A 26,729-nucleotide genomic window follows, 5' to 3' on the forward strand; every position below is an offset into this window, starting at 1 on the left:
CCTTCCATCACTTTGCTGATGATTGAGAGTAGACTGAAGGGGCGGTAATTGGCTGGATTGAATTTGTCCTGCTTTTTGTGGACAGGACATACCTGATAAAGAGGAGGTACTTGAAAGGCTAGCTGTACTTAAAGTAGATAAGTCACCCAGTCCGGATGGGATGCATCCTAGGTTGCTAGGGGAAGTAAGGGTGGAAATTGAGGAGGTACTGGCCGTAATCTTCCAAACACCCGTAGATACGGGGGTGGAGCAATTTTCCACATTGTCGGGTAAGTGCCAGTGTTGTAGCTGTAGTGGCCTATAGTTGCTAGGTTTATCCTTACACACTTTTTTGAACTAGGGTGTAACTTTTGCAATTCTCCAGTCTTCTGGCACCACTCCCGTGTCTAAGGGTGTTTGTAAGATTACGGCCAGTACCTCCTCAATTTCCACCCTTACTTCCCTCAGCAACCTAGGATGCATCCCATCTGGGCCGAGTGACTTATTTACTTTAAGTACAGCTAGCCTTTCTAGTACCTCTTCTTTATCAATTTTTAGCCCATCCAGTATCTCAACTATATCCTCCTTTACTGAGACTCTGGCAGCATCTTCTTCCTTGGTAAAGACAGATTCAAAGTACGCCATCCCCTCTGCCTCCATGAGTAGATCTTCTTTATGGTCCCTAATCAGCCCCACCCCACCTCTTCCTACCCGTTTACTGTTTACATGCCTGTCGAAGACTTTTAGATTTCCTTTTGTGTTGGCTCCCAGTCTATTCTCATACTCTCTCTTTGCCCCTCTTACTTCCTTTTTCACTTCCCCTCTGAACTTTCTATAGTCTGCCTGGTTCTCATTTGTTTCATCAACCTGACACCTGTCATACGACCCTTTTTTCCGTTTCATGTTACTTACTATCTCTTTTGTCATTCGGGGAGCTCTGGCTTTCATTGCCCTACCTTTCTCCCTTGTGGAAATGTACCTAGACTGTATCCAAACCATCTCCTCTTTAAAGGCCGCCCATTGTTCAATTACAGTTTTGTCTGCCAATCTTTGATTCCAATTTACCCGGGCCAGATCTGTTCTCATCCCGTTAAAATTGGCCCTCCTCCATTTGAGTATTTTTACTTTAGAGTGGTCCGTGTCCTTTTCCATAGCTATTTTAAACCTTATGATACTATGATTGCTGCTCCCTAAATGCTCCCCCACTGACACTTGCTCCACTTGGCCCACCTCATTCCCTAGAACCAAGTTCAGCAATGCCTCCTTCCTCATTGGGCCAGAAATGTACTGGTTAAAAAAGTTATCCTTAACACATTTCAAAAATTCCTCCCTTCCTTTGCTCCTTATAATATTATTATTATTATTATTATTATTATTATTCTTATCCCAGTCTATATTAGGATAGTTGATGTCCCCTGTTATCACTGCTGCATAGCTTTTGCACCTCTCTGCAATTTCGCTACAAATTTGCTCCTCTATACCTTTCCCTCTAGTTGGTGGCCTATAGCATACACCTAGTAGTGTAATGGCACCTCTATTGTTTCTTAACTCTAACCAAATAGATTCTGTCCTTGACCCCTCCAGGACATCCTCTTTCTCCAGTACTGCAATATTCTCCTTAATCAATACTGCCAATAGATATGTCAATAAAATTGCCAATAAATGCCAACACAACAAGCAATAAAAGAACAACATGCCAACCAAAGATTAGCAAGTGATACTCACGTTTAAGAAGCCTACTCTTTACAGACCAGTCCAGACCATACACACACCGCAGTGCCCTATTTAAATGGGTGTGCAGTGCTGGTGGGGGAGGAGACAGTGAGAAGGCTGCGAGATCCAGCATGGGAGGCATTAAAATAAAATCCTGAACCTCATGCTGGTCATCAGCACAGATTTGCGAATCGGGCATGCGTGACCCGCACTCGCTGCCAGTCAAAGGACATAAAATAATGTGATGCACCTTAGAGTCAGGTAGGTAAAACAATGCAACATTTTTTTAAGCTACACTTTTTATGTGTCAGCTGTGGCTCAGTGGTAGCACTCTCACCTCTGTGATCAGAAGGTTGTGTGTTCTAGTTCCACTCCAGAGACTTGAGTGCATAATCCAAGCTGACACTTCAGTGCAGTACTGAGGGAGTGCTGCACTGTCGGAGGTGCTGTCATTCGGATGAGACGTTAAACCAAGGCCCTGTCTGCCCTCTCAGGTGGATGCAAAAGATCCCATGGCACTAATACGAAGAAGACCAGGGGAATTCTCCCTGGTGTCCTGACCAACATTTATCCCTCAACCAATATCACTAAAACAGATTATCTGGTCATTTATCTCATTGCTGTTTGTGGGAACTTGTGTGCAAATTGGCTGCTGTGTTTCCTACATAACAACAATGACTATACTTCATAGGTCATGAAAGGCGCTATAATAAATAAATGTCTTTATAGTCACACGCAGATTTTTCACCTTGGACACATTCATCACCATTATTACAGTCCTCAACAGGATGTAACGTTTTAGACTTTAAATTAACAATTTTAATAATCATCTGACATCCAGTGTGATGCCCTGTATAGTGAGGATTTTTTTGTATCCATAAATATGTGTTGTAATTTAATATGTTGTTTTGTTACACAGTGGAAGAAAGTTTTAGTCTCAGTTGTCTGTTTTGTTATAGAGCTATTTGTTGTTGTTGTTTACTTCCTGTGTTTTGTGTGAAAATGTTTAATTTGTTTTTTTTATTCATTCATGGGATGTGGACGTCGCTGGCGAGGCCAGTATTTATTGACCATCTCTAATTGCCCTTGAGAAGGTGGTGATGAGCAGCCTTCTTGAACCGCTGCAGTCCATGTGGTGAAGGTTCTCCCACAGTGTTGTTAGGTAGGGAGTTCCAGGATTTTAACCCAGCGACGATGAAGGAACAGCGGGATGGTGTGTGACTTGGAGGGGAACTTGCAGGTAGTGTTGTTCTCATGTGCCTGCTGCCCTTGTCCTTCTAGGTGGTAGAGGTCGCGGGTTTGGGAGGTGCTGTCGAAGAAGCCTTGGCGAGTTGCTGCAGTGCATCCTGTGGATGGTACACACTACAGCCATGGTGCGCCGGTGGTGAAGGGAGTGAATGTTTATGGTGGTGGATGGGGTACCAATCAAGCGGGCTGCTTTGTCCTGGATGGTGTTGAGCTTCTTGCGTGTTGTTGGAGCTGCACTCATCCAAGCAAGTGGAGAGTATTCCATTACACTCCTAACTTGTGCCTTGTAGATGGTGGAAAGGCTTTGGGGAGTCAGGAATGAGTCACTCACCGCAGAATACCCAGCCTCTGACCTGCTCTTGTAGCCACAGTATTTATATGGCTGGTCCAGTTAAGTTTCTGTTCAATGGTGACCCCCAGGATGTTGATGGTGGGGGAATTGGCGATGGTAATGCCGTTGAATGTCAAGGGGAGGTAGTTAGACTCTCTCTTGTTGGAGATGGTCATTGCCTGGCACTTGTCTGGTGCGCATGTTACTTGCCACTTATCAGCCCAAGCCTGGATGTTGTCCAGGTCGTGCTGCATGCGGGCATGGACTGCTTCATTATCTGAGGGGTTGCGAATGGAACTGAACACTGTGCAATCGTCAGCGAACATCCCCATTTCTGGTAGGAGTTACAACCCCTTTTCACATGTTTAATTCCAATGCAGGCAGCCCTTAAAGGGGGAGTGTATTCCATCCTGGAAGGGGTCATCTCTGATGGGGGAGTTCAGCTGTCACACAGAAAAAGTACTTTGACGGGCTTTGCCGGTTGAATGGTACTTACAGTGGTAAAATATTTAAAATTGATTAAATACAACTGAACTCTAATGGCTTGTCTTAACTTTCTGTCGATTTTGTTGTTTTGGAAAATGCAGCACGAAATGCTTGACGGATTTGCTTTTATTTGCAAAGATGGCTAAAGTCCGTCAAAGTACTTTTTCTGTGTGACAGCTGAGCTCCCCCATCAGAGATGACCCCTTCCAGGATGGAATACACTCCCCCTTTAAGGGCTGCCTACATTGGAATTAAACATGTGAAAAGGGATTGTAACTCCTGTGAAATGGAAATGGAAAGACAACTGTAGACACTAAGGGGCAGTGTATGCCCATCCATTCAATTGACCTGCTGTTGTTTAGCTTTACATTCTAACCAAGTACCTAATCTTTCAACATTGCCGAATAGGATATGATAGGAAATAACAGACAATTAGATTATTCACAACAGGTGTATTGTGTCCAATTCTGGGCACGCACGTTAGGAAGGATGTGAAGGCCTTAGAGAGGGTACAGAAAAGATTTACTTGAATGGTTCCAGGGATGAGGGACTTCAGTTACGTGGATAGACTGGAGAAGCTGGGGTTGTTCTTCTTAGAGCAGAGAAGGTTAAGAGGAGATTTAATAGAAGTGTTCAAAATCATGAAGGGTTTAGATAAACTAAATAAAGAGAAACTGTTCCCATTGGTGGAAAGGTTGAGAAACAAAGGACACAGATTTAAGGTGATTAGCAAAAGAACCAAAGATGACATGAGGAAAAACTTTTTTACGCAGCGAGTTGTTATGATCTGGAATGTGCTGCCTGAAAGGGTGGTGGAAGCAGATTCAATCGTGGATTTCAAAAAGGAATTGGATAAATACTTGAAGGGAAAAATTTGGAGGGCTACAGGGAAAGAGTGAGGGAATGGGACTAATTGGAATGCTCTTACAAAGAGCTGGCATGGGCTCGATGGGCTGAATGGCCTCCTTCTGTGCTGTAACCATTCTATGATTCTACATATTACACGAGGTATTATAATACACTTTATTTTAATAGTTCAGTAGATTCTTTTAATCATAGTGTTTCAAGGACCTGTACAAATAATCTGTTATCGTAGTATCATAGTAGGTACAGCACAGTTCATTCGGCTCATCAAGCCTGTGCCGGCTCTTCAAAAGAGCTACCCAGTTAGTCCCCATTCCCCTGTTCTTTCCCCATAGCCCTGTAATTTTTTTCCTTTCAAGTAGTTATCTAGTTATGAGTGAAGGGCATTTTCCAGGGAAGTTTTTTTATGTCTTTTTTAATCTGGGAGTCATAATTCACCGGTATCATAGCAGCAAAATGTATCGCTGGCCTCTCCTGAAGTGTATTGTGCTAAACCCTTATAAATCACTGGTTAGGCCTCAGCTGGAGTATTGTGTCCAATTCTGGGCACTACACTTTAGGAAGGATATCAAAGTCTTGGAGAGGGAACAGAAGAGATTTACTAGAATGATATCAGGGGTGAAGGACTTCAGTTATGTGGAGAGATTGGAGAAGCTGGGGTTGTTCTCCTCGGAGCAGAGAAGGTTAAGGGGAGATTTATTAGAGGAGTTCAAAATCATGATGGGGTTTTCATAGAGTGAATAAGGAGAAATTGTTTCCACTGGCAGGACGGTTGGTAACCTGAGGACACAGATTTAAGAACCAGGGGGGAAATGAGGAGAATTTTTTTTACACTGCGAGTTGTTCTGATCTGGAATACACTGCCTGAAAGGATGGTGGAAGCAGATTCAATAGTAGCTTTCAAAAGGGAATTGGATATATACTTGAAAAGGAGAAATTTGCAGGGCTATGGGGAAACAGCAGGAGAATGGGAACCATTTGGGTAGTGCTTTGAAAGAGCCGGCACAGGCACGATGGGCCGAATGGCCTCCTTCTGTGCTGTAAGATTCTAAGATATAATGCGGCAGATACAACCGCTCCTCTAGCCACTCATGCCCGTGATATTATAGCTACAGCTGTCTTCAGAAGCACATCTTGAGAATACTTGGGGTCTTCATAGCCATGAGTGACAATTCAGCACTAACCATTTCCAAGCGTTAAATGAACCTAGTCACCTACATTGAGACAATCACTTGAGAGTGAATGATGCTCCCTACAATTTTTCATCCTTGACCCCCATCTTTTCTTTCAAATGTTTCGAAAAAAGGGGCAATCATAAATTTTGAATATTCCTTCCACTTCTGATTGGTTTTGTTGGAATCTTCAAGCATTATTGTACTTTATGGATGACAGATGAACTGGGGGCAGATATCCAAATGTATTTGAATGTGTTCAATCTGAGAAAAAAACACAAATAGGTCCAATTTGGCTTAATTCGGATTTGGAAGTATTGGTTGGGCTGGATAAGGGATGGTAATTTTTTTTCATTTACTGTAGCCCCAATTTTAACCCAAAGTGGGAATTGGGCAGGTGTTGGGGGGGGGGGGGGTGGGGGTGGGGGTGGGGGGGGTCGTATGGAGCAAGCAAGCGGCAAACCCCTCGTAATATTACCACCATAAGGTTCAGGTGATTTGAAATCCTGGATTTTATTTGAATATGATTGATGAGCTGCCCGTCCGAACATTTTCAGTGCAATTTCTAGGGGGACCCCTGAAGCCTGTTTAACGTGGGAATGCACCTCTTAAAACATTTTGTTGGAACAGGATAGACAGAATTCCGTAGGTAGGAATGAGTTGGAGGACTGCCTCTAGATTTTCTGATGCCTTCCTGGAGTTTCTGGTGGACGAGATCAGGGCAAGAAGGGAGGAACTGCACCCCAGCAGTTGCAGGAAGATTCCCAGGACGAATATCCAGCAGACCTGGAGAGAGGTGGCGGAGAATGCCCAGGACCTGGGTTCAATGCAGGAAGAGGTTCAATGACCTCACAAGAACAGCATGGGTGAGTACAGCTCCTCATCTTTCCATCTCTCTCAATATCATCTCTCCCTTCCCAGTAATCTCAACAATTTCTGCCCCTTCATCGCATACTACACCACCTCTCTTCCTCATTCCAAACACAATCATCTCTTCCTTTGCTTTACACCAGACACTAACAGCATTCTCCACTCAGGTGCTAGTACTTGCAGAACCAGCAACCCCTCTCAGGACTCCTTCCTCACTTCACATTCCAGATAATTGGCTTTTCATTCAACAGCTCCCAGTCCTGATTCCATCTTGCTTCTTCTCCAGCTCAGAGCTGATGAACTATATGTAGAAGTCCTACACATGTCCACTTTCCTTTTCAAGGGCCAAGTCATTAACTCTTGCTCTCTCTCTCTCTGCAAGACAAAGCAGCACATAATGCCATGGAAAGGAGCAAGACTGGGGGGAGCAGCACCTGACATCATAGCCCCCACCCAAATGGGATGGGAAGCACAGGTGATTAGTGTCCTGGCTAAAGCTATGAGTGTCAGGGAAGGCAATGCTTGCAGCTTATCTGGGTAATGTGTCTGCCAATTATTTGTAACCCTTCATTCATCTCAGCAAGTCGATCATTCAGCCAGCTTGACAACTTCAAGCTGCATTCTGAACTCTGTCTGCTGATATCCTAACTCTTGTCCTTTTTCTCTTTCCTCTAAGTCCTCAACAGCAAGAGCCTCCTGTAGAAGACCCCCTCGGAGGAGGGCAATCCTCCTGAGGATGCACCGCCATGCACTCCATCCCTACCAAGCACCATCACAGAGATTGGCACTCTGCATGGGTTAGATGGTGGGGCAGAGGGGTCTGCACATGGTGAGACACCGAGCACAAGTGAGCAGCGGCAGGTACTGGTGGCAGGGACAGCGCAGGAAACAGCTTGGTGGAGGGTGAGGTCCTCACACAGCTCAGCTGAGCAGGACAGAGATGAAGACTTCAGGGATCTAGCTATGAAGGGAGAATGGCTTACCTCACACAAGCAATTATATTAGAAGGCCTGCCAAGGAGTTTCAACAACAACTTGCATTTATTTAGTACCTTTACATAAGAAATAAGAGCAGAGTAGGCTATACAGCCCCTCGAGTATAGTGTAGTAAAACATCTCAAGGCATTTCACAGGAGCGTTATCAAACAAAATTTGACATCGAGCCACATAAGCAGATATTAGGACAGGTGATCAAAATCTTGATCAAAGAGGTAGGTTTTAAGGAGCATCTTAAAGGAGGAGAGAGGTAGCGAGGTAGAGATGTTTAGGGACAGAATTCCAAATCTTAGGGTCTAGGCAGCTGAAGGCACGGCCATCAATGGTGGAACAATGAAAATTGGCAATGTGCAAGAGGCCAGAATTGGAAGAGTGGAGTGACCTGGGAGGGTTGCAGGGCTGGAGGAGGTTACAGAGATAGTGAAGAGTGAGGCCATGGAGGGATTTGAAAACAAGGACGAGAATTTTAAAAATGAGGCGTTGCCGGACTGGGAGCCAAAGTAGGTCAGCGAGCACAGGGTTGATGGGTGAATGGATACAGCGCCATGGATGGAAGTATGGAGGAGTCTGCTCCCATCCTGTGTGGTGTCATCAGCACTCTGCAATCTAGGTTGGAGAGTGTGGCCACTTCAGCAACAATGAAGCTTGGATCTCACAAAAGGAGTCAATGTTACAAGCCCTTTGCAGCTTTGGTGGACGCTCAATTGACTGCCACACAGGCTCTGGACACCACCATGGAGAGACGGATAACCGCCTTGGACAGATTGGTGGACCAAATAGATAGGAGCTATCAAAGCATTGCTCATCTTCTGCAGTCTGCTCTCCCGCAGCTCAGTTGAAGCCCCACAGGAACGGGAGTGGCATGTGTTGCCCTCTCTCAGAATGTCAGCACATCTGCTCCTTCGCCACCCTGAACCAATACCCATCATGGTGCCAGCTGGGCCAGACTGGCCCGGCAGCAGCCGAGGTGCAGCATTCTGTGGCCGGACCCTCACAGGCTCGAATGGCCAGAAGTCGCCGGCATCTCAAGGGTGTCAACGTGACCAACAGCAGCTTTCCACCAGCTTTGCTGAGGCCACTAGGGGAGCACCTCGTAGGAGTAGTAAAGTTAGTAAACCTTATTATAAGAAAGGCACCATGGGTTGACACTTGGGTAAGAAATGAATTCAAGGTAATAATTGTGTTGGGAATTAAATTGATCACTTTAATCACATTTGGCAATTTGTTCTGCAGTGTGGTTTTATACAGCTTCTGAGTCTGCATTGTCAGTATGTCATTGATATAGAAGTTGGCTGAATGGTTTCATAAGAACATAAGAACGTAAGAAATAGAAGCAAGAGTAGGCCATACGGCCCCTCGAGCCTACTCCGCCATTCAATCAGATCATGGCTGATCTTCGACCTCAACTCCACTTTCCAGCCTGATCTCCATATCCCTTGATTCCCCTGATTTCAATGTTCTTAAATGCAGGATTGGGGGAGCGGTGAAGGATGTACCAAAGACTGTTAATGCCTTGGGGTTTTGTGTAAATTTTCAGGGCAGGGGAATGAGCAGGTCACCGGAATTGCTGAGAAATCACCTCATCCCTCACATTGATGACTGCAAGGCACTGAGGTGGCCCTCCTGCTTCTACTGCTCCCTCACCTTCACCTTGGTCTCTCTTGACTGGTGAGGACTGCTGTTGCTGCTCTGCCTGCTTCAAATGCAGGCCCTTCTGTATGACAAGGTTGTGCAGGATGCAGCGCACAACTGTGATATGGGAGTCTATCTGTGCGACGCATTGTAGGGAGCCACCAGACCTGTCGATATACCTGAACCTTTGTTTCAGAAGCCCTATAGTGCATTCAATTATGATCCTAGTGGTCGCATGGCTTTGATTATACCTGTGTTGGTCAGGTGTAGTGGGGTTGCGGAGGGGGTGTCATGAGCCATGTACACCGGGCAGGATGGATTAAAATCACCCCTTTGTGTGTTTCTGACCTCCATTCATCTCCCCTTCACCCGTCCTCTTCTGAAGGCAATGACTTATGCTTGCCTCTAGGTAGCAGCAACCCTCAAGTACCTCAACTAAGTTGCTGCTCTTAATTGGGGAGGCTGGACAGTGGAGTATCTGTCATCTTTGAAAGGGTGTGAAGTTAGATAGTGGGTTGATCAGCTGCGAGTGGATGTCAAAACCTATTTTCATGGTGCCCCAACTCAACTTCCATTTCATACAATTTTCAGCAGGGATCACTCAATAATTAGCAGCAGGAACCCCTGGCTGATTTCTATTTTCCACATCCTATTCCAGGGACACTGAAGACTGTTGGAGAAATCCCACCAGTGCTTGGCTGAAATGGGTTAATTCAGGTCTAGGGACTGAACCTGAGAGCTGCCTGGTTCATATTGCACTGCACTGAACATCAATCCACACAGCCTTCAGGGGAGCTCTGAGCGATGGCGATATTACAGAAGAGCTCAAAATAAGTTAATCACAGATACAATATATCTTTGTTTTTGTAAGTAGACCTGCTGACCCACATTTTTCGAGTACCAGTATTTGTTCTCCAGATCATAATGTTCCTTCAGATGAGGTCAAACAAAACTGATTATATTTAGCCACGTACTTACAATGGGAAAAATTTTCTTCAGAGTGGACTGAGAATGTTTTCTTTAGAAGCTGGGGTTTGGATGGAAACATATTTAAGGGTAAACAACTTAAAATCATGACCAAAACTTTTTATGGGGATGGGGTGGGGAAGGATTGTTCATTTTGCAGAAAATAACTGTACTCCATTCATACTAAGTAGTTTTGTTACTTTGTTACTTGTTCTGTGGAAAGGATCAATTTTATTTGATTGCTATAATAGAATCATAGAATCATACAGTGCAGAAGGAGGCCATTCGGCCCATTGTGTCCGTGCCGGCCGAAAAAGAGCTAACCAGCTTAACCCACTTTCCAGCACTTGGTCCGTAGCCCTGTAGGTTACGGCACTTCAAGTGCACATCCCAGTACTTTTTAAATGAGTTTTGGATTTCTGCCTCTACCACCCTTTCTGGCAGTGAGTTCCAGACCCCCATCACCCTCTGGGTGAAAAAAGTTTTCCTCGGCTCCCCTCTAATCCTTCTACCAATCACTTTAAATCTATGCCCCCTGGTCACTGACCCCTCTGCTAAGGGAAATAGGTCCTCCCTATCCACTCTATCTAGTCCCATCATAATTTTATATACCTCAATTAAATCTCCTCTCAGCCTCCTTTGTTCCAAAAAGAACAACCTCAGCCTATCCAATCTTTTCTGATAACTAAAACTCTCCAGCCCTGGCAACATAAGAACATAAGAACATAAGAGGTAGGAGCAGGAGTAGGCCATTCGGCCCCTCGAGCCTGCTCCGTCATTCAATGAGATCATGGCTGATCTGATTTTGGCCTCAACTGCACTTTCCTGCCTTTTCCCCATATCCTTTGACTCCCTTGCTGATCAAAAATTTGTCTAACTCAGCCTTGAATATATTCAATGACTCAGCCTCCACCGCTCTTTGGGACAAAGAATTCCAAAGGTTCACAACCCTCTGAGAGAAGAAATTTCTCCTCATCTCCATCTTAAACGGGCGACCCCTTATTCTGAGACTATGCCCCCTAGTTCTAGATTCCCTTATGAGGGGAAACATCCTCTCAGCATCTACCCTATCGAGTCCCCTCAGAATCTTGTATGTTTCAATAAGATCTCCTCTCATTCTTCTAAACTCCAGTGAGTATAGGCCCAACCTGCTCAATCTTTCCTCATAAGAAAACCCTTCCATACCCAGAATCAACTTAGTGAACCTTCTCTGAACTGCCTCCAATGCAAGTATGTCCTTCCTTAAATAACGGGACCAAAACTGTACGCAGTATTCCAGGTGTGGTGTCACCAACACTCTGTACAGTTGTAGCATGACTTCCCTGCTTTTATAGTCCATCCCCCTTGAAATAAATATTTCATTTGCCTTCCGGATTACCTGCTGCACCTGTATGCTAACTTTTTGTGTTTCATATACGAGGACACCCAGATCCCTCTGTAGCGTAGCATTCTGTAGTATTTCTCCATTTATATAATATTTAGATTTTTTGTTCTTCCTACCAAAGTGGATGACTTCCCATTTTCCCACATTATATTCCATGTGCCAAATTTTTGCCCACTCACTTAACCTGTCAATATCCCTTTGCAGACACTTTGGGCGCTAAATTGGGCCATATAGCGCCCGTTATTTCGGCGCTACACCGTCTCTCCGACAACCAAGATGGCGTCTTGGATGCGCACGCACATTTCCAGTGTGACGTGCGCCAGACGCCATCTTGGTATAGGAGTTAGCACAGGCGCAAATAACGAACGCTGGAATCATGTAAAGTAGGGAGAAAATGGCTTCAATCAGTGTGCAACGCTGATTTAAAGTGATAGACACCATTTTGGGACTTAACGTTCAACTCAATGCACAGTCTTAACCCCGACCATCTGAACGTGTCTGGAGGACCCCCCCAACAGCATTATTTAAAGGGACCATGCAGGATTTACAGGTTAGTGGCTGGATTATTGCTTCTGGCTGCCGAGACATTTGTTACTGTTTTTGGAGGTCTCCTACACTTGAATACTAGGACGCAGGGACATAGCCTAACATTTAGAGCCAGGACGTGCAGGAGTGAAGTTAGGAAATGCTTCTACACACAAAGGGTGGGAGACTTTTGGACGCTCTTCTGCAGACAGCAATTGATGCTAGCTCACTTGTGAATGTTAAATCTGAGATTGATAGATCGCTGTGAACCAAGAGTATTAATGGAATTGGGGCTAAAGGCGGGTATAAGGAATTAGGTCACAGGTCCACCATGATCTCATTGAATGGCAGAACAGGCTCGAGGGGCTAAATGCCACTGCCACTTGCTGCCTCTTGATATGCGCCACCTTCTCCTGCAAGAAAGCAGGATGTGTGTCTGGGTGATGTGCCTGTTATGGTTGAACAGCTGCCAGTGTGTGTGGCCTGTGAGTTGTGGGTGGGCGGCTTGCAGCAGTGGTAATGTGTAAGGGTGAGAGGAAGCATCTGGTTGGAAGAGTTGAGTACTGATGGAAAGAGTTTGTTGGTATGTGGGTGATGGGGGGTGTAGTGCGTGGTGCAGTTGGTAGGAGACGCCACTTGACAGTTGACCTCACTCACCATTTCAAAGCATTGAACTTCTCCCTGCACTGCATCCATGTTCATGATGCTGTGCGCCTGGCATTGACTTCATCCCCTGCTGTCTCCCACTGCCTTTTGGATATATGTCTGGAGGGCCTCTTGCCACCCCACCCCACCCCCCAACCTCTGCGGATATAGGATGTCCCTCCTTCTGTCCACCTCTTGTACCAAGGTCTCTAGTGCATCGGCTAAGAACCTTGGTGTATGCACTCTCGCAGGCCTGGTACCAACTCAGATCGGCAGATTGGAGGATGTGGGATTTAGTAGTGCGCAACCTTTATTCAATGTTTTAACATAACTCATCAGTGTGTAAACATAGGGATGGGACCAGCATCTGTGTTTTACGTGTGCGATGTCTGATCTCTGTTCAGACTCTGTGCAGACAGTAGACTGTTATTTTCAGCAAATAACAGGTACCAGCTACCTTTAACAGATTTCTAAGAAACATCCTCCCTTTAAGAGATTGAGCCCCCTCTGGTGGTGGAAAGTGCAAATTGCATTGATTCCAAGTGCAAGGCCCGGAATGAAATACTGATTGCAGGTGAGTCCTCGGGTGGGCCGAGACTTGTGTCCTGTCTGCGCAGGGGGCATTGGGCGTGGGGTAATAACATGTCATGCAACCTGCACCCTAAAATGGCCCCTATCCAAATTTTCTCCCCAAGTGTCCTCCTCACAACTTACTTTTCCACCTTTCTTTGTATCATCAGTAAATTTGGCCACAGTACACTCGCTTCCTTCATCCAAGTCATTGATATATATTGTAAATAGTTGAGACCCCAGCACTGATCCCTGCGGCACCCCACTAGTTACAGATTGCCATCCTGAAAATGACCCCTTTATCCCGACTCTCTGTTTTCTGTTAGTTAGTCAATCCTCTATCCATGCTAATATATTATCTCCAACACCATGAGCTCTTAACTTGTGCAGTAACCTTTTATGTGGCACCTTATTGAATGCCTTTTGGAAATCCAAATACACTACATCTACTGGTTCCCCTTTATCCACCCTACACACCCCTCCTCAAAAATCTCTAATAAATTTGTCAAACACGATTTCTCTTTCATAAAACCATGTTGACGCTCCTTGATTTTATTTTGAGTCTCTAAATGTCCTGTTACTACTTCCTTAATAATTGATTCTAGCATTTTCCCAATGACTGATGTTAGGCTAATTGGCCTATAGTTACCGGCTTTCTGTCTCACTCCTTTCTTGAATAGGGGTGTTACATTTGCGGTTTTCCAATCCGCTGGGACCTTTCCAGAATCTAGTGAATTTTGGAAGATTACAACCAATGCAGCCACTATCTCTGTAGCCTCTTCTTTTAAGACCCTCGGATGCAAGCTATCAGGTCCAGGGGACCTGTCAGCCTGCAGACCCATTAGTTTGCCCAGTACTTTTTCTCTAATGATAGTAATTGTTTTTAGGTCCTCCCTCCCCTTTGCCCCTTGATTATCTACTATTATTGGTATGCTTTTAGTGTCTTCTACTGTGAAGACAGATTCAAAATATCTGTTCAATGCCTCTGCCATTTCCTTGTTTTCCATTATTATTTCCCGTCTCATCCTCTAAGGGACCTATATTTACTTTAGCTACTCTCTTCCTTTTTATATACTTGTAAAAGCTCTTACTGTCAGTTTTTATATTTCTTGCTAGTTTACTCTCATAATTTATTTTCTCTCTCTTTATTATTTTTTTAGTCCTCCTTTGCTGGTTTCTAAAGTTTTCCCAATCTTCGGGCTTACCACTAATCTTTGCAACGTTGTATGCCTTTTCTTTTAACTTGATACCATCCTTAACTTTCTTAGTTAGTCATGGTTGATACACCCTTCTTGTGGACTCTTTCCTCCTTACTGGGATATATTTTTGAGAGTCATAAAATATCTTTTTAAATGTCTGCCACTGCTTATCTATCGTCACACCTTCTAATCTGCTTTCCCAGTTCACTTTCGCCAACTCTGTCCTCATGCCATTGTAATTGCCCTTATTTAGGTTTAATACAGTAGTTTCAGATCCAAGATCCTCTCTCTCAAACTGAATGTGAAATTCTATCATATTATGATCACTGTTTCCTAAGGGATCCTTTACTTTGAGATCATTAATTAATCCTGTCTCATTACCCATTACCAGATCTAAAATGGCCTGTTCCCCGGTTGGTTCCATAACGTATTATTCTAAGAAACAGTCCCGAACACACTCCATGAACTCATCCTCAGGACTACTTTTGCCAACTTGATTTGTCCAATCTAAATGAAAGTTAAAATTGCCCATTATTATTGCATTACCTTTTTTACAAGCCCCCATTATTTCTTGATTTATATTTTGCCCTACAGTGTAGCTACTGTTAGGGGTCTATAGACTATTCCCACCAATGATTTCTTACTCTTGTTATTTCTTACCTCCACCCAAATTAATTCTACATCTTGATCTTCTGAGCCAAGATCATTTCTTACTTTTGTACTAATTTCATCCTTTATTAACAGAGCTACCCCACCACCTCTTCCTTTCTTGCTATCCTTCTGAAATGTCAGATACCTCTGAACCTTGGTCACCTTGCAACCACATCTCTGAAATAGAAACAAGATCAAACCCATTTGTTTCTATTTGTGCCGCCAATTCATCTAATTATGAATGCTGCATGCATGCAGATAAAGAACATTTAATTTTGTCTTTTTACCATTTTTTCCTACTCTGACCCCATTTGCTGGTGTACTCTTATGTTTGTACGTTCTATCGCTTCCTGTCACACTCTGGTTATCATTACCTCCAACTCTTCCCTGTACTACTTCCTTGTCCTTTCTCTTCAACATTCTATATGTCCCCCAACCTGAACCCTCCCCCCAACTGCTTAGTTTAAAGCCCTATTTACAGCCCTAGTTATCCTCGTAAATCTCCTTTGTACCCTCTCTAGTGCAATCGCATCTTTCCTGTAATGTGGTGACCAGTTCTCACTACTCAACTACAGTTCCAGCATAATCTCCCTGCTCTTATATTCTATGCCTCGGCTAATAAAAGAAAGTATCTCGTATGCCTTTTTAACCACCTTATCTACCTGCCCTGCTACCTTCAGGGATATGTGGACATGCACTCCAAGGCCCCTCACTTCCTCTACACCTCTCAGTATCCTCCCATTTATTGTGTACTCCCTTGCCTTGTTTGCTCGCCCCAAATGCATTATCTCACACTTCTCTGGATTGAATTCCATTTGCCCACCTGACCAGTCCATTGATATCTTCCTGCAGTCTACAGCTTTCCTCCTCACTCTAAACCAAACGGCCAATTGTATCATTTGCAAACTTGATCAAGCCCCCCCACATTTAAGTCCAAATCATTAATATATACCACAAATAGTTAGTTCTATGGTGACCATGAAGCTGTCGGATTGTCGTAAAATCCCAACTGGTTCACTAATGTCCTTTAAGGAAGGAAACTTGCCATCCTTACCTGGTCTGGACTATATGTGACTCCAGTCCCACACCAATGTGGCTGACTCTTAACTGCCTTCTGAAGTGGCTTAGCAAGTCACTTAGTTGTATCAATCTACTACCAGTGGTTCAAAAAGAAGGCCCACCACCACCTTCTCAGGGCAGAGATGGGTAATAAATGTCGGCCTTGCCGGCGATACCCGCTTCCCGAGAATGAATAAAGAAAAAGTATTTAGAGATAGGCCAGAAGTGAAAGCATGTACACTAATTGAGGGCAGCATACCTGATGTCAGTGTAGTCGCTTACATTTGTCAAACTATATCTGGAATCCACCAGATAAAAAGCACCAGGAATTTTGTGATTGTGTAAATTGTCATTGGTGTGTTTTCTGCCATTTTTGTTTCCATCTATTTTTCAGTGGGGTCTCTCATGTTCGATTAGAATAATTTCTTTTGACAGATTATGAACCTAGTTTTCCCACCTAGTGTAGAATGGTGTTCTGTTACCATATGGATCTACAGGCCCGTGAAACAGTTTGAAAATGGAGGGATGCTCTACGGAATTGGACACATTCAAAACACTACCTTTTATTTGTCAGGAAACAAAACATAGTGTTCTGAAATTCCACGTTTGTGATGCTACTGCTGTTTTGTTTTAATTGAAGGGCCAAATCCCATGGTGCAGGACACCACCAAAAGAATAGAAACTGAGGTTACTAAGAAGTAGTGTGAGACAATGGCGAGCTTGGGTTTTAAAAGGCTATTGATTATAAGACGTCGAGAAGTTGTTTCACAGTTTTGATATCCTGAGAATGAGTTAGAGTAGGAGGCAGGGAGAAGCATGGAGAATGGCATATTTAGAACTTAGCAGGTACAAGAGAGAACAGTTCAAGGGAGCAATAACCATAGTAGTATTGATAAAATAGAGAAAGTCGAAAAGATTGTAAGAGAGAGAAAAAGTGGAGGCCAGAGGTGAGAAAACAATTGCCTATCAAATGATGTCAAGCTTGTGACAAGGTATAGGTTTCAATCAACGTATCATGAAGTAGCAGTTCTAAGGTAAAGCTAATCCATCCCATCTCTCTTTCATTTTCACTGCTATTTAAAATCAAAATTTTTTAACCTCATCCTCCAATACTATTAGGACATGATTTGACAATGGAATTCTAGGGTCTCTGTGCCAGCCATGTTTGTTTAAGTTTTTTTTGCTTATAAAGCCTTTCAACCATTGGATAAGTTTTTCCCATATACTGACAACTATTAATAGTGAAATTACTTGTTTTTTCCCCCCTGTATCTCCAAATGTCACAATCATTTTTTGGACATGGGACTGACATCATTAAAATTGGTCTCTGGTTAGTTTTACATAAACGGGGATAATGAAGTGAATCAATGAATGCCTGATGCCCCTTGGTCTGATCCTTATTCCTGCTATCTGACTGATCTGACTTCTAGCATAGAAATAAACACACAAAGAGAATACAAGATCCAATCATTTTGCATTGCAATTCCACATTAAGCAATAAAAGATTTTATTTTGCTGTATATGTACACATGCTTCCTTAGTGTCATTGTTTCCAAGTTACTGAAGAAATGAAAAATAGGTTGTACTTTCTTCTACTATTACAAAAAACTTGAAATGAAGGACATTTAACTAAAAATGCTATTTGACAAAGTATATTTACTACTTCAGCATAAATATTCAGATTGACATACTGTAAATATTAGGTAAGTACACTCTATAGCACTCTGATATAATAGATCATAGAATAACATGCATTGTTTATGGCCCTCTTGTTGAAACACCTGCTCTATACCCAGCTCCTTCCTATACCACGAGTGTTGTATGATTCTCAAAGGCAGCATCAAAGAGAGGGCACACTGTATACATTATTTTATATTAGCTGGTGCTTCTCTGGAGGCTGCCTGTTAGATAGACGCATTAGTCTCAGAAGGAGGTCGGTTGCCGCACTGTCTAAAAGGGTCATGTTTCTTTCCATGAGAGAGTGTCTCCATTTACTCCCATTCTCCAGGCACATAGAGTCTGTGGTGCAGGTTTCTAGAGGGAAGCAAAAAAGATTTATAATAATGATTTTTATTTCTACATTAATGGTTGCAAACAGAAGATAAGAAAGCATGTATTGAAAAGGAACCATTTTATCCATCATGTCAATTCCCTTCACAAACCATGTCCAGTTTGTCCTGTCATATGAAAGTATCAAATGAGAAATGACGTTTTGGCACAGATTGATTCATTCAAGTAATAACGATAGGATAAATTCAAGCATCCCGCATTCCCTGCAGGGAGCTGCACTCAGCAGGAGTGAGGGTTGAAGATAGGCTACAACACTGTTGCACTGATGCCATGGCCTGTGCTCCTCGCTGGCAGTGGAAGATCCGTGAATTTATTGATTTGAGACAAAAAGTAAAACCGTGATGAGGACAAATGTTTGAGATGGGAAGGGTGACAAAACTTACAGTATTGTATTTATACAAAACATTTTGGGATACAGTACATGATTAAGTTGAGACATGACATGTGTAGCAGGCTTGTGAGGAGCAGGTAATTTTGGTCCTATGGTTCCCAAAGCTCTCCATCACTGGGGTTTTTCTCACTGGAGACTGATTGCTACAATTAATCAATAACTATCATATCATGCGACTATCAAGATAGTAGAAGGCCAACTAGATGGACTTTGGTGGTCTTTTTTTGTCTAGCAATTCCTACGTTCGCATATTGGAGAATTAATGAACAATGGTGAGAATTGGGCACAGGCAATACTACAAACCTAAAAGGAAGAGAGTCTTTATTATCATATGTTTAACAAAAATAAGCTCCTGTAGGAATTAAGAGGAAATGTTAACTTTAAAGATGAAAATACCTGTACTATCGACTGAACAGGCATCATTTAACTGAAGAAGATTGCACTAGTGCTGATGTGATAAAAACATTTTTATTTTCTAATAGCTATAATAACTGAACTACTGACTTACTACCAAATTTGCTTTTGTCGGGGAGAGAGGAATATCTCGGTACAATAGCTTAAGAACACAAGAAAAAGTTAAAGTTGAAAATGGTACATTCTCTCCATCGAGCTTATCCAGCCTGGCATCCAATAGCATTTTAAACTGCCCTAATGGAGTTAAAGAAAAAAAAGAAAGAGCTTGCATTTATATAGCCTCTTTCACGATCTCAGCGGATCCCAAAGTGCTTTACAGCCAATGAGGTACTTTTGAAGTGTAGTCACCGTTGTAATGTAGGAAACGTGGCAGCCAATTTGCAAACAACAAGATCCCACAAACAGCAATGTAATACTGACCAGATAATCTGTTTTAGTGATATCGGTTGAGGGATAAATATTGGCCAGAACTTCCCTGCTCTTCTTTGAAATAGTGCCGTGGGATCTTTTACGTCCACCTGAGAGGGCAGACGAGGCCTCGGTTTAAGATCTCATCTAAAAGACGGCACCTCCGACAGGGCTTGCCTTACCAATGCCACTTAATGCTTTATATACCTCATTGAGGTCTTCTTAACATTCATGCTAGTGCTTAAATTTCTCTCATCCTTTGTTATTGCTAATTCCCTTTTACACTTGGGCTTGTCTCAGTCAACTTGGCCTGTTGCAAAGTAATTAATATTATCGATGGACTTCGCATATGGCTAGAAATAAATCAATCTGCACAGGAAAAGAGTTTTACCCTCAGTGCAGCAGATTCCTGATGAGGCACATTTCCCGTCATTTTTACCACAAGGTCTTCCAGCAGGTTCACAAGGGGACGGCAGGTAATTCTCCTCCTGGCATCTCAATGTCTCTGAGGTTCCAATGTAGCAGCCAATCTCTTCCCCGCAGCAGATGTTAGCTCCAAAACAATGGCCTCTGTTATCAGGGCCACAAGGCATACACTGACAAAGGATAGAAAAGGGAAAGAGGAAAGAATGGTTTACATTTTTTGAAGGTCTTTAAAAAGAAAACTTAATTTCGATTGTAGTAACAGAGAAATTCACCGAGGTTAATAAACTGGCAGAAGTCTGGTCCAATTTGAATCACTGTACTCAAAACACATCAAACTAGATCTGAAGCGAACTGTTAAAATTGGTGATTCTAGCAACAACAACAACTTGCATTTATATAGTGCCTTTAACGTAGTAAAACATCCCAAAGTTTTTTCTTTATTCGTTCATGAGATGTGGGCGTCGCTGGTGAGGCCAGCATTTATTGCCCATCCCGAATTGCCCTTGAGAAGGTGGTGGTGAGCTCCACAGGAGCAATTGTCAAACAAAATTTGACACTGAGCCACATAAGGCGATATTAGGACAGGTGATCAAAAGCTTGGTCAGAGAGGTAGCACTTCACTTATTACCTCCAATGATAGAATTTTACTTCTAAACCAGCAAAAACATAAGGATAGAAATGACTGTTGCCAATATTAGTGGACAACTACTTACCACATTCAGATGCCATCTGTTTTAGTAGGATCATTAACCCTTTTAAAGTAGACAGGTTAACGCCTCTGTTAAAATAGCAGACTGAGCAATGTCACTCGAAGTCATTGAGCATTTATCTGCTAATATCGCTAACAGTCAGCTCTCAGCTATATTCTCAGTGTGACTTTTATTGGTCTTCCATTTGATACAATACGGTAGTTTCATGCATTGGTTCTGGATACCTCATGCAGATACATTCTTGCTTAGATTGTAAACAGTCATACAAGCCATGTCCTTTTTCCTATATTGTGTTCTGCAGTGAGCAGTAGAGCAGATATTGACTTGATCCTACTAAACACTAAGGGGGGCGTTTTCTGAGTAGGAGTTGATGGCACGGAATCCTCACCCCCCCTCCCTCCGCAAAGCATTGCATCATTGAAAAATCACCTGCGATGCTCCAATATTCGCCGGCAGTGCGTATGGTGAACACGAGCCTTTAGAGGTTCTTCACAAGAGGAGGAAGGTACCACCTTAGTCTCTACTCAGAATCAGAAGGTTTATCTCCCCTTCGTTCCACTAAGTACTAACAAATACACCATTATGATTTTTGATAATAGCATTTATTTTAAGTGTTTCAGGTTCAAGTTGAAGCCCTTCCTGTGATTCATGCACAGTGCTGTGTGTGGCATTGAAGGACTTATTTTGAATCTTCACAATTCTCTGATGAGTGGCTTATTTGTTATCTCTAAGATATGAGTGTAGTTCAACCCATAAAGGTTTAGCTATAACGGGTCTATGAGTGGACATATGGAACAGACTTGCAGCAAAAGTAGTGACACCTTCACAATTGAGCTGGATAAATATTAATGGGAGTTTCCCAATTGCAAATGGGGTTGGAGGTAGATAGAGACTGAGATGATCAAATACTCAACCAGCTGGGGGCAAATATTGTCTGTGGAGGAGAGCAGGCCAGAGTTGAACAGTACGATATATAAGGGTAGAAATTAAGATGAATTCTGTTATTTCACACGGGTTGACACCTGTGTTAAAATTGTGCAGAGAGGAATTTGGTACACGAGCATAAAGTATTTGTATGACAGCAGCACTGACTGTAATTCCTACCCTGTAAAGATGGACAAATATGCTGCAGGTTGGCTTGATTATCATTGGGGATCAGGGAGTTTTTATGCAGAAATTTCCCTCAGGAGATTGAATGGTTGGGCTGGAATCCATGAAAGGGCAGACAGTATACAGATTGTAAAAAGAGTGTGCTTGATGGGCTGAATATTCTCTTTCTTTCCATGCTCTCTCATGTTCTTATATGATTAGCCATGCTGTATTGTATTGATGTAAAAAGAACCTGCATTTCACACCGTCAGATCAAACCACTAAACTTGTTATAAACTTGCCGCAGTTAGTCAGGAATTAATTGTAAACCTAACTACGGTACCCTACCTCTTGAAAAAAATATAATTTCCTTCACTCAAGTGCACACCTTTAACAGGCAATAGAGAACATAAATTGTCCGTTTTCCTCTTTGAGAATTGCTATTTGCTGTGTTATAATTAAAGGTAAAGATTAATTAAGAAAAAATTGCTAAAATGCAGTTTGAGAAGAAAACAATTTTAACAGCGATGATCAGAAGAAATCCAGTAACATGTGAATAACTTCACTGAGATACAAATGGGTTAATTTTAATTTAACTCGCCGGGGTGGGGGGGATTCCCACGGGATCGGGTGGAATGCCGGTTGTACTTCCCGCCCAATATTATTCTACACTGACTTCAATGGAGAGTAAAATCAGATGGGGTGTAAAACCAGCATTGCACCCAACCCCGTCAGTTTCCCCATCAGGGTGGGATAGGTTAAAATTGCCCCCATAATGTCATCACTTCGAATACACTTGAAGGAGATGCGTCTTCAAATTTCAGAAGCTTCAGGTACCCGAGCCGCGCACTCCAGGAAAGGGAACTTTCTTAATAATTCTCCACGTGCACCTCAAATCATTAGTTAGTAAATGTGGGCTTGAAAATAAAAAATAATCCAAATTCAGCAAGCCTCATTTAATGGTCTCCCACTGTACACCATTCACCATCAAGTAACCTGCTCTAGTTGGGAAGGCAGAGTAGTCTGGGATCAAGTTGTCACTTCTTGCCAAGTCCAAATAACAGAGTTGTTATAGGGACTAAAGCAGCGATGATACGTTGCCTTGAGTTCTGATGTTTGTTTAGCTGCTGATGTAAATTCATCGAAAAGGTAACACCATGAGATAAAGAACTAAGTGCAACAACTGGACTTCCATTTTAGAAAGTCAAATTTTGGGTGACTGGTTTTAATTTTAGGAATTTATGTGCCCAATACTAAAACAAATTGGACTGTTGGTTCCAAAACTGGGCATGTGATATCCCTACACTGTAATATGGATTTCTTCTCAGCCACCAGCAATACACTCTGCCATTTGTCTTTAAGGGGAAGCGATTGCAGGTCAATGGTGCCAGTTTTTCACTCCCACTTTAAGTGCATACACTGTTCAACCAGTGGCCCAGCCTAGAACTGCCAAAAATCATCCAAAGGCAGCCCTTGGGCTTGAATTAGTCAAACACTCAAGGGAGTGAGTTTTTGGTCCATTTCTATTATTATCCATCACAAATGTTTGGTGCAACTCTTATGACTCTCGGTGAATATTTGCAACATCCTTAAGCTACTTTATGACCTCTTTTGATATCACTCTTGAAACCATTTTTAATAAGTCCAGAAAAGTGGCTTAGGATGAATCTGCCTTCCGTATTCCCTTGAATCCAGGGAAAAATAGCTGATACAAACCTGGCTTCTGTACATTACGATGGTATACCAATGCACTGATTCGGTTGGTATACATGTCTGGACAGACCCATAGGAACCACTAATGCAGGTAGAGCTATGGCCTTCCTGTTTTTGTCTGCAACTGATCCATCTGTGCTCAACCTCTTGAACGAGCTGCTCCGCATCATGGGAAAATACAGCACCAACTTACATTTATATTATAGTCCAAAATCTCAAAGTGCTTTACAAGGGACACTGAGCAGGGAGTGAAAGAATCTGATGGGGAAGGAGGAGGAAGAGACTGAACATCCAGAGTGTTGCATATAATAACTGAAGGCGTGAGATGGTAGAGAAAGGAATAATCGGAATGAACGGTGTTGGCTGGGATATATGGCTGGAGAATATTTCCCAATTAAGGTAGGGTGGGAGGCAAAGAGGGATTTGAAGATGAGGAGTAGGATCATGAAGTTGATTCACTGGCACAAAGGAAACCAATGAAGTGTATGGGATGTTGTGTGGGAGAGGACATGGCCCACAGAACCACACCAGCTGGATTAGCTGAAGATTGTGACGGGTCAAGTGAGGAGGGTTTCAGTAGGAGATGGTTAATGTTCTGGAGGTGGCAGAAGTTGGTCTTGATGATAGCTGGTTGTGAGGCTGAAAGCCCAGCTCTAGGTTAAAAAGAACATTAAGGTTGCAGAGCATCAAGCTCAGCCTGAACCAATAGCCAGAGAGGTGCCAGAGACATGTAGGCCGGGCAAGTAAAACAATTGCAAGATAAAGTTTAAGACACGTTTGAAAGCCATAAGCAAATTCCAAAAAGCAAAGTCCATTTATTGCTGCATGTTCACTCTTGCCCTCCATCCCCTTCCCTCGGGAACTCTCTTCCAAAGCACCTGCTTCTAGACACCTACCTTGCTTCTTGCAGAGGGCCCTCAACAACACCTGTAAGTGGTCAGAACTATGGCAGATGAAACTCAATACAGATAAGATTAAGGTCTTACACATTAGACATTTATATTCAAACAGTTCAATACAAGAAATCCCTATGATTAAAATGTTAAAATGCTGATTTAATGACTCATGTAGAGTTGTTTGCATTGAATTTTTTTTTTGAAATTATTTCTAATTGGGAAGAAAACTTTTCTCTTTGTTTCTAAACTGACCAATTTCAGATACTGTTGAATTGGATTTGTATTAAAGATTTGAGTGCAGCACTGTGACCCTGAAACTGGAACCTGTGCTTCGTGTAACAAACGGAGGAATTTGTGAAGGCAAATAAACTGTCACAATTCACATTCCATGCCCAGTTTATAATCTTTTAGCATTAAGTACATCCGTTTTTACAATTCTACATTCATAATCTATAATCCATAGCACAACCTATAATCTATACAGAATTTGAATGCTTACAATCACTATGTATATTTCTTTATCACATGTTTAACCAGTTATATATCTATATTCATAATCTATAATCTGTTCACTTTTTATATTTCATTTACATTTGACTTCAGCTAATTGTGAGAAAAGTTTTACTTCAAGTTTCTGACACATCTTTGATAATAGAATATATATTTTCAAGTGAAGTGAAACGTTTAAACAAAAATACTTGAAGGAAGATTCAATAGTCTCTTTGTTTAGACTAACGAATCTTACCACATTTACCAGCTTATTAAAGTCAAGCTAGTTGAGAGAGAAAATTGGAGTAAACATAAGACACCCAACACCCCCCTCAATCTGACATTATCTGTTTATCTCACAACCTCAGAGGTTTGAATAACCAGGGGAATCGCTGACCTCTTTTAGAGCCCTTTTTGCTCTTTTTTTCACCTAGGATAGCTTGAGTTTGTGGTATTGGGCGGTGGGAGATCTAACTAGAGTTATTAAACAATCACGTTTATTTATTTTTGGATCAAAGTGACATTTGTGACCACAGAAGTCTCTACTTTTAATAGATGAAATAAATATTTAACATGCCCCCTCTCCCCCAGAAGAATTGAAATAAATGTACAGCAACTTTATACATCAGCATCAGAGGAAAGGAAAAAAAAATATTTCTATTCCTGACCTGGTGGTAACAAACTTGGTGAAGAGAGCCTAGTTCAGAATTCTTTACCAATTTTATGAATCCACACGCCTAGCTACAACTTTGAAATAATTCACAGGTCACAAAGTAAATCTATACCATGAACTAGCAATTTAATCGAAGATGTTTAAACTGTCGCATTTACAAGGTACAAGTATGGGAAGTTTTGTGTATGTATAGGATTTAAACTGGGAAGCATTTAAAAAAAACCTGGAACTTTTTAAAAAAAAGTAAAAGAAAATTGAGTGCAAGAGGATGCTCTTCGCCTTACCTGCCTGACGTCTGTGTCGAGGAAGGACCTCTTGCCCCCTCTGGGGCAGTTCTGGATGTAACATGCTGAAGTGAAAGCCAGGAGGCAAAGAAGGCAAACTGGAAGAGAGAGTTCAGGCATGGTGGCAGCGGCGATCTGCTGTTTTGCACACTTGGCCGAGCCTGAGCTGCAGGATCGAGGACGGCAGCTTTTATTTATACACTCGAGTAATTCTGCCGCAGACGTCATTCGTTTCTGCCAATTCATCTTCTGCATAAATCCGTGGGGTTCTTTTATTTATTTTTGAAATGCCGACTTTAATCGCAGCATCTCACTGCCAAACACGTACATCTTGACAAGTCATCGACAACTTTTATAGTTTACTAAGAACTTATTAAAAGTTCGACAAAAAAATACTAAGTGACGATTTGCAAAAAAAAAAAGCCAATTGAAAGTGGGAAGGACATCGTTTGAAAGGCTGTTTTATTTGGAGTGGGAAAAAAATATCTAGGCCATTGTTAGCCTCTTGTGTGTCCCCCCGTCCTTGGCCTTTCTGTGCGTGTAAAGGTTTCCAGCTTTCTTTATAATCGAGAGAAAAATCCGAGGCACAAAACAAATAGTTGAACTTTCTAAATGGTTCGTTTTCTCCTCAAGGTCACATTTCAACTGTTGTTCAATTTCCTCTCGAAGATTGTTAACTTGAGTTTGTAAAACTGTTAATCACAAAGTAAAAGTGGCTGGAAGATATTGTCTGTGGTGTCCTGTTGTGTCTGTGGGATGCCCTTGAATAGAGAAAGAGAAATGACAATCGTTCTAAATTTTAACAGATTTCCCGTACTAAAAAAAACAGGTCGTTGCTGAAGTTGTGAAACTGGAGTTGAATTGAGTTTTTTAAAAT

General features: G+C 42.4%; 1 protein-coding gene across 1 annotated transcript; it reads right to left on the reverse strand.

Moving 5' to 3' along the window:
• Positions 1 to 17,751: 17,751 nt before the first annotated feature.
• Positions 17,752 to 26,423, reverse strand: LOC137320335 (vasotocin-neurophysin VT-like). Its single transcript, XM_067982069.1, has 3 exons — positions 25,853 to 26,423; positions 19,964 to 20,168; positions 17,752 to 18,323 (listed from the first exon to the last, which is right to left on the reverse strand). The coding sequence occupies exons 1-3, from the start codon at positions 26,105 to 26,107 to the stop codon at positions 18,160 to 18,162; spliced, it is 624 nt and encodes a 207-aa protein (XP_067838170.1). The 5' UTR covers positions 26,108 to 26,423; the 3' UTR covers positions 17,752 to 18,159.
• Between the last annotated feature and the right edge of the window lie 306 nt (positions 26,424 to 26,729).

This window comes from Heptranchias perlo, chromosome 1, assembly GCF_035084215.1.
Source record: "Heptranchias perlo isolate sHepPer1 chromosome 1, sHepPer1.hap1, whole genome shotgun sequence".
Taxonomy (NCBI): domain Eukaryota; kingdom Metazoa; phylum Chordata; class Chondrichthyes; order Hexanchiformes; family Hexanchidae; genus Heptranchias; species Heptranchias perlo.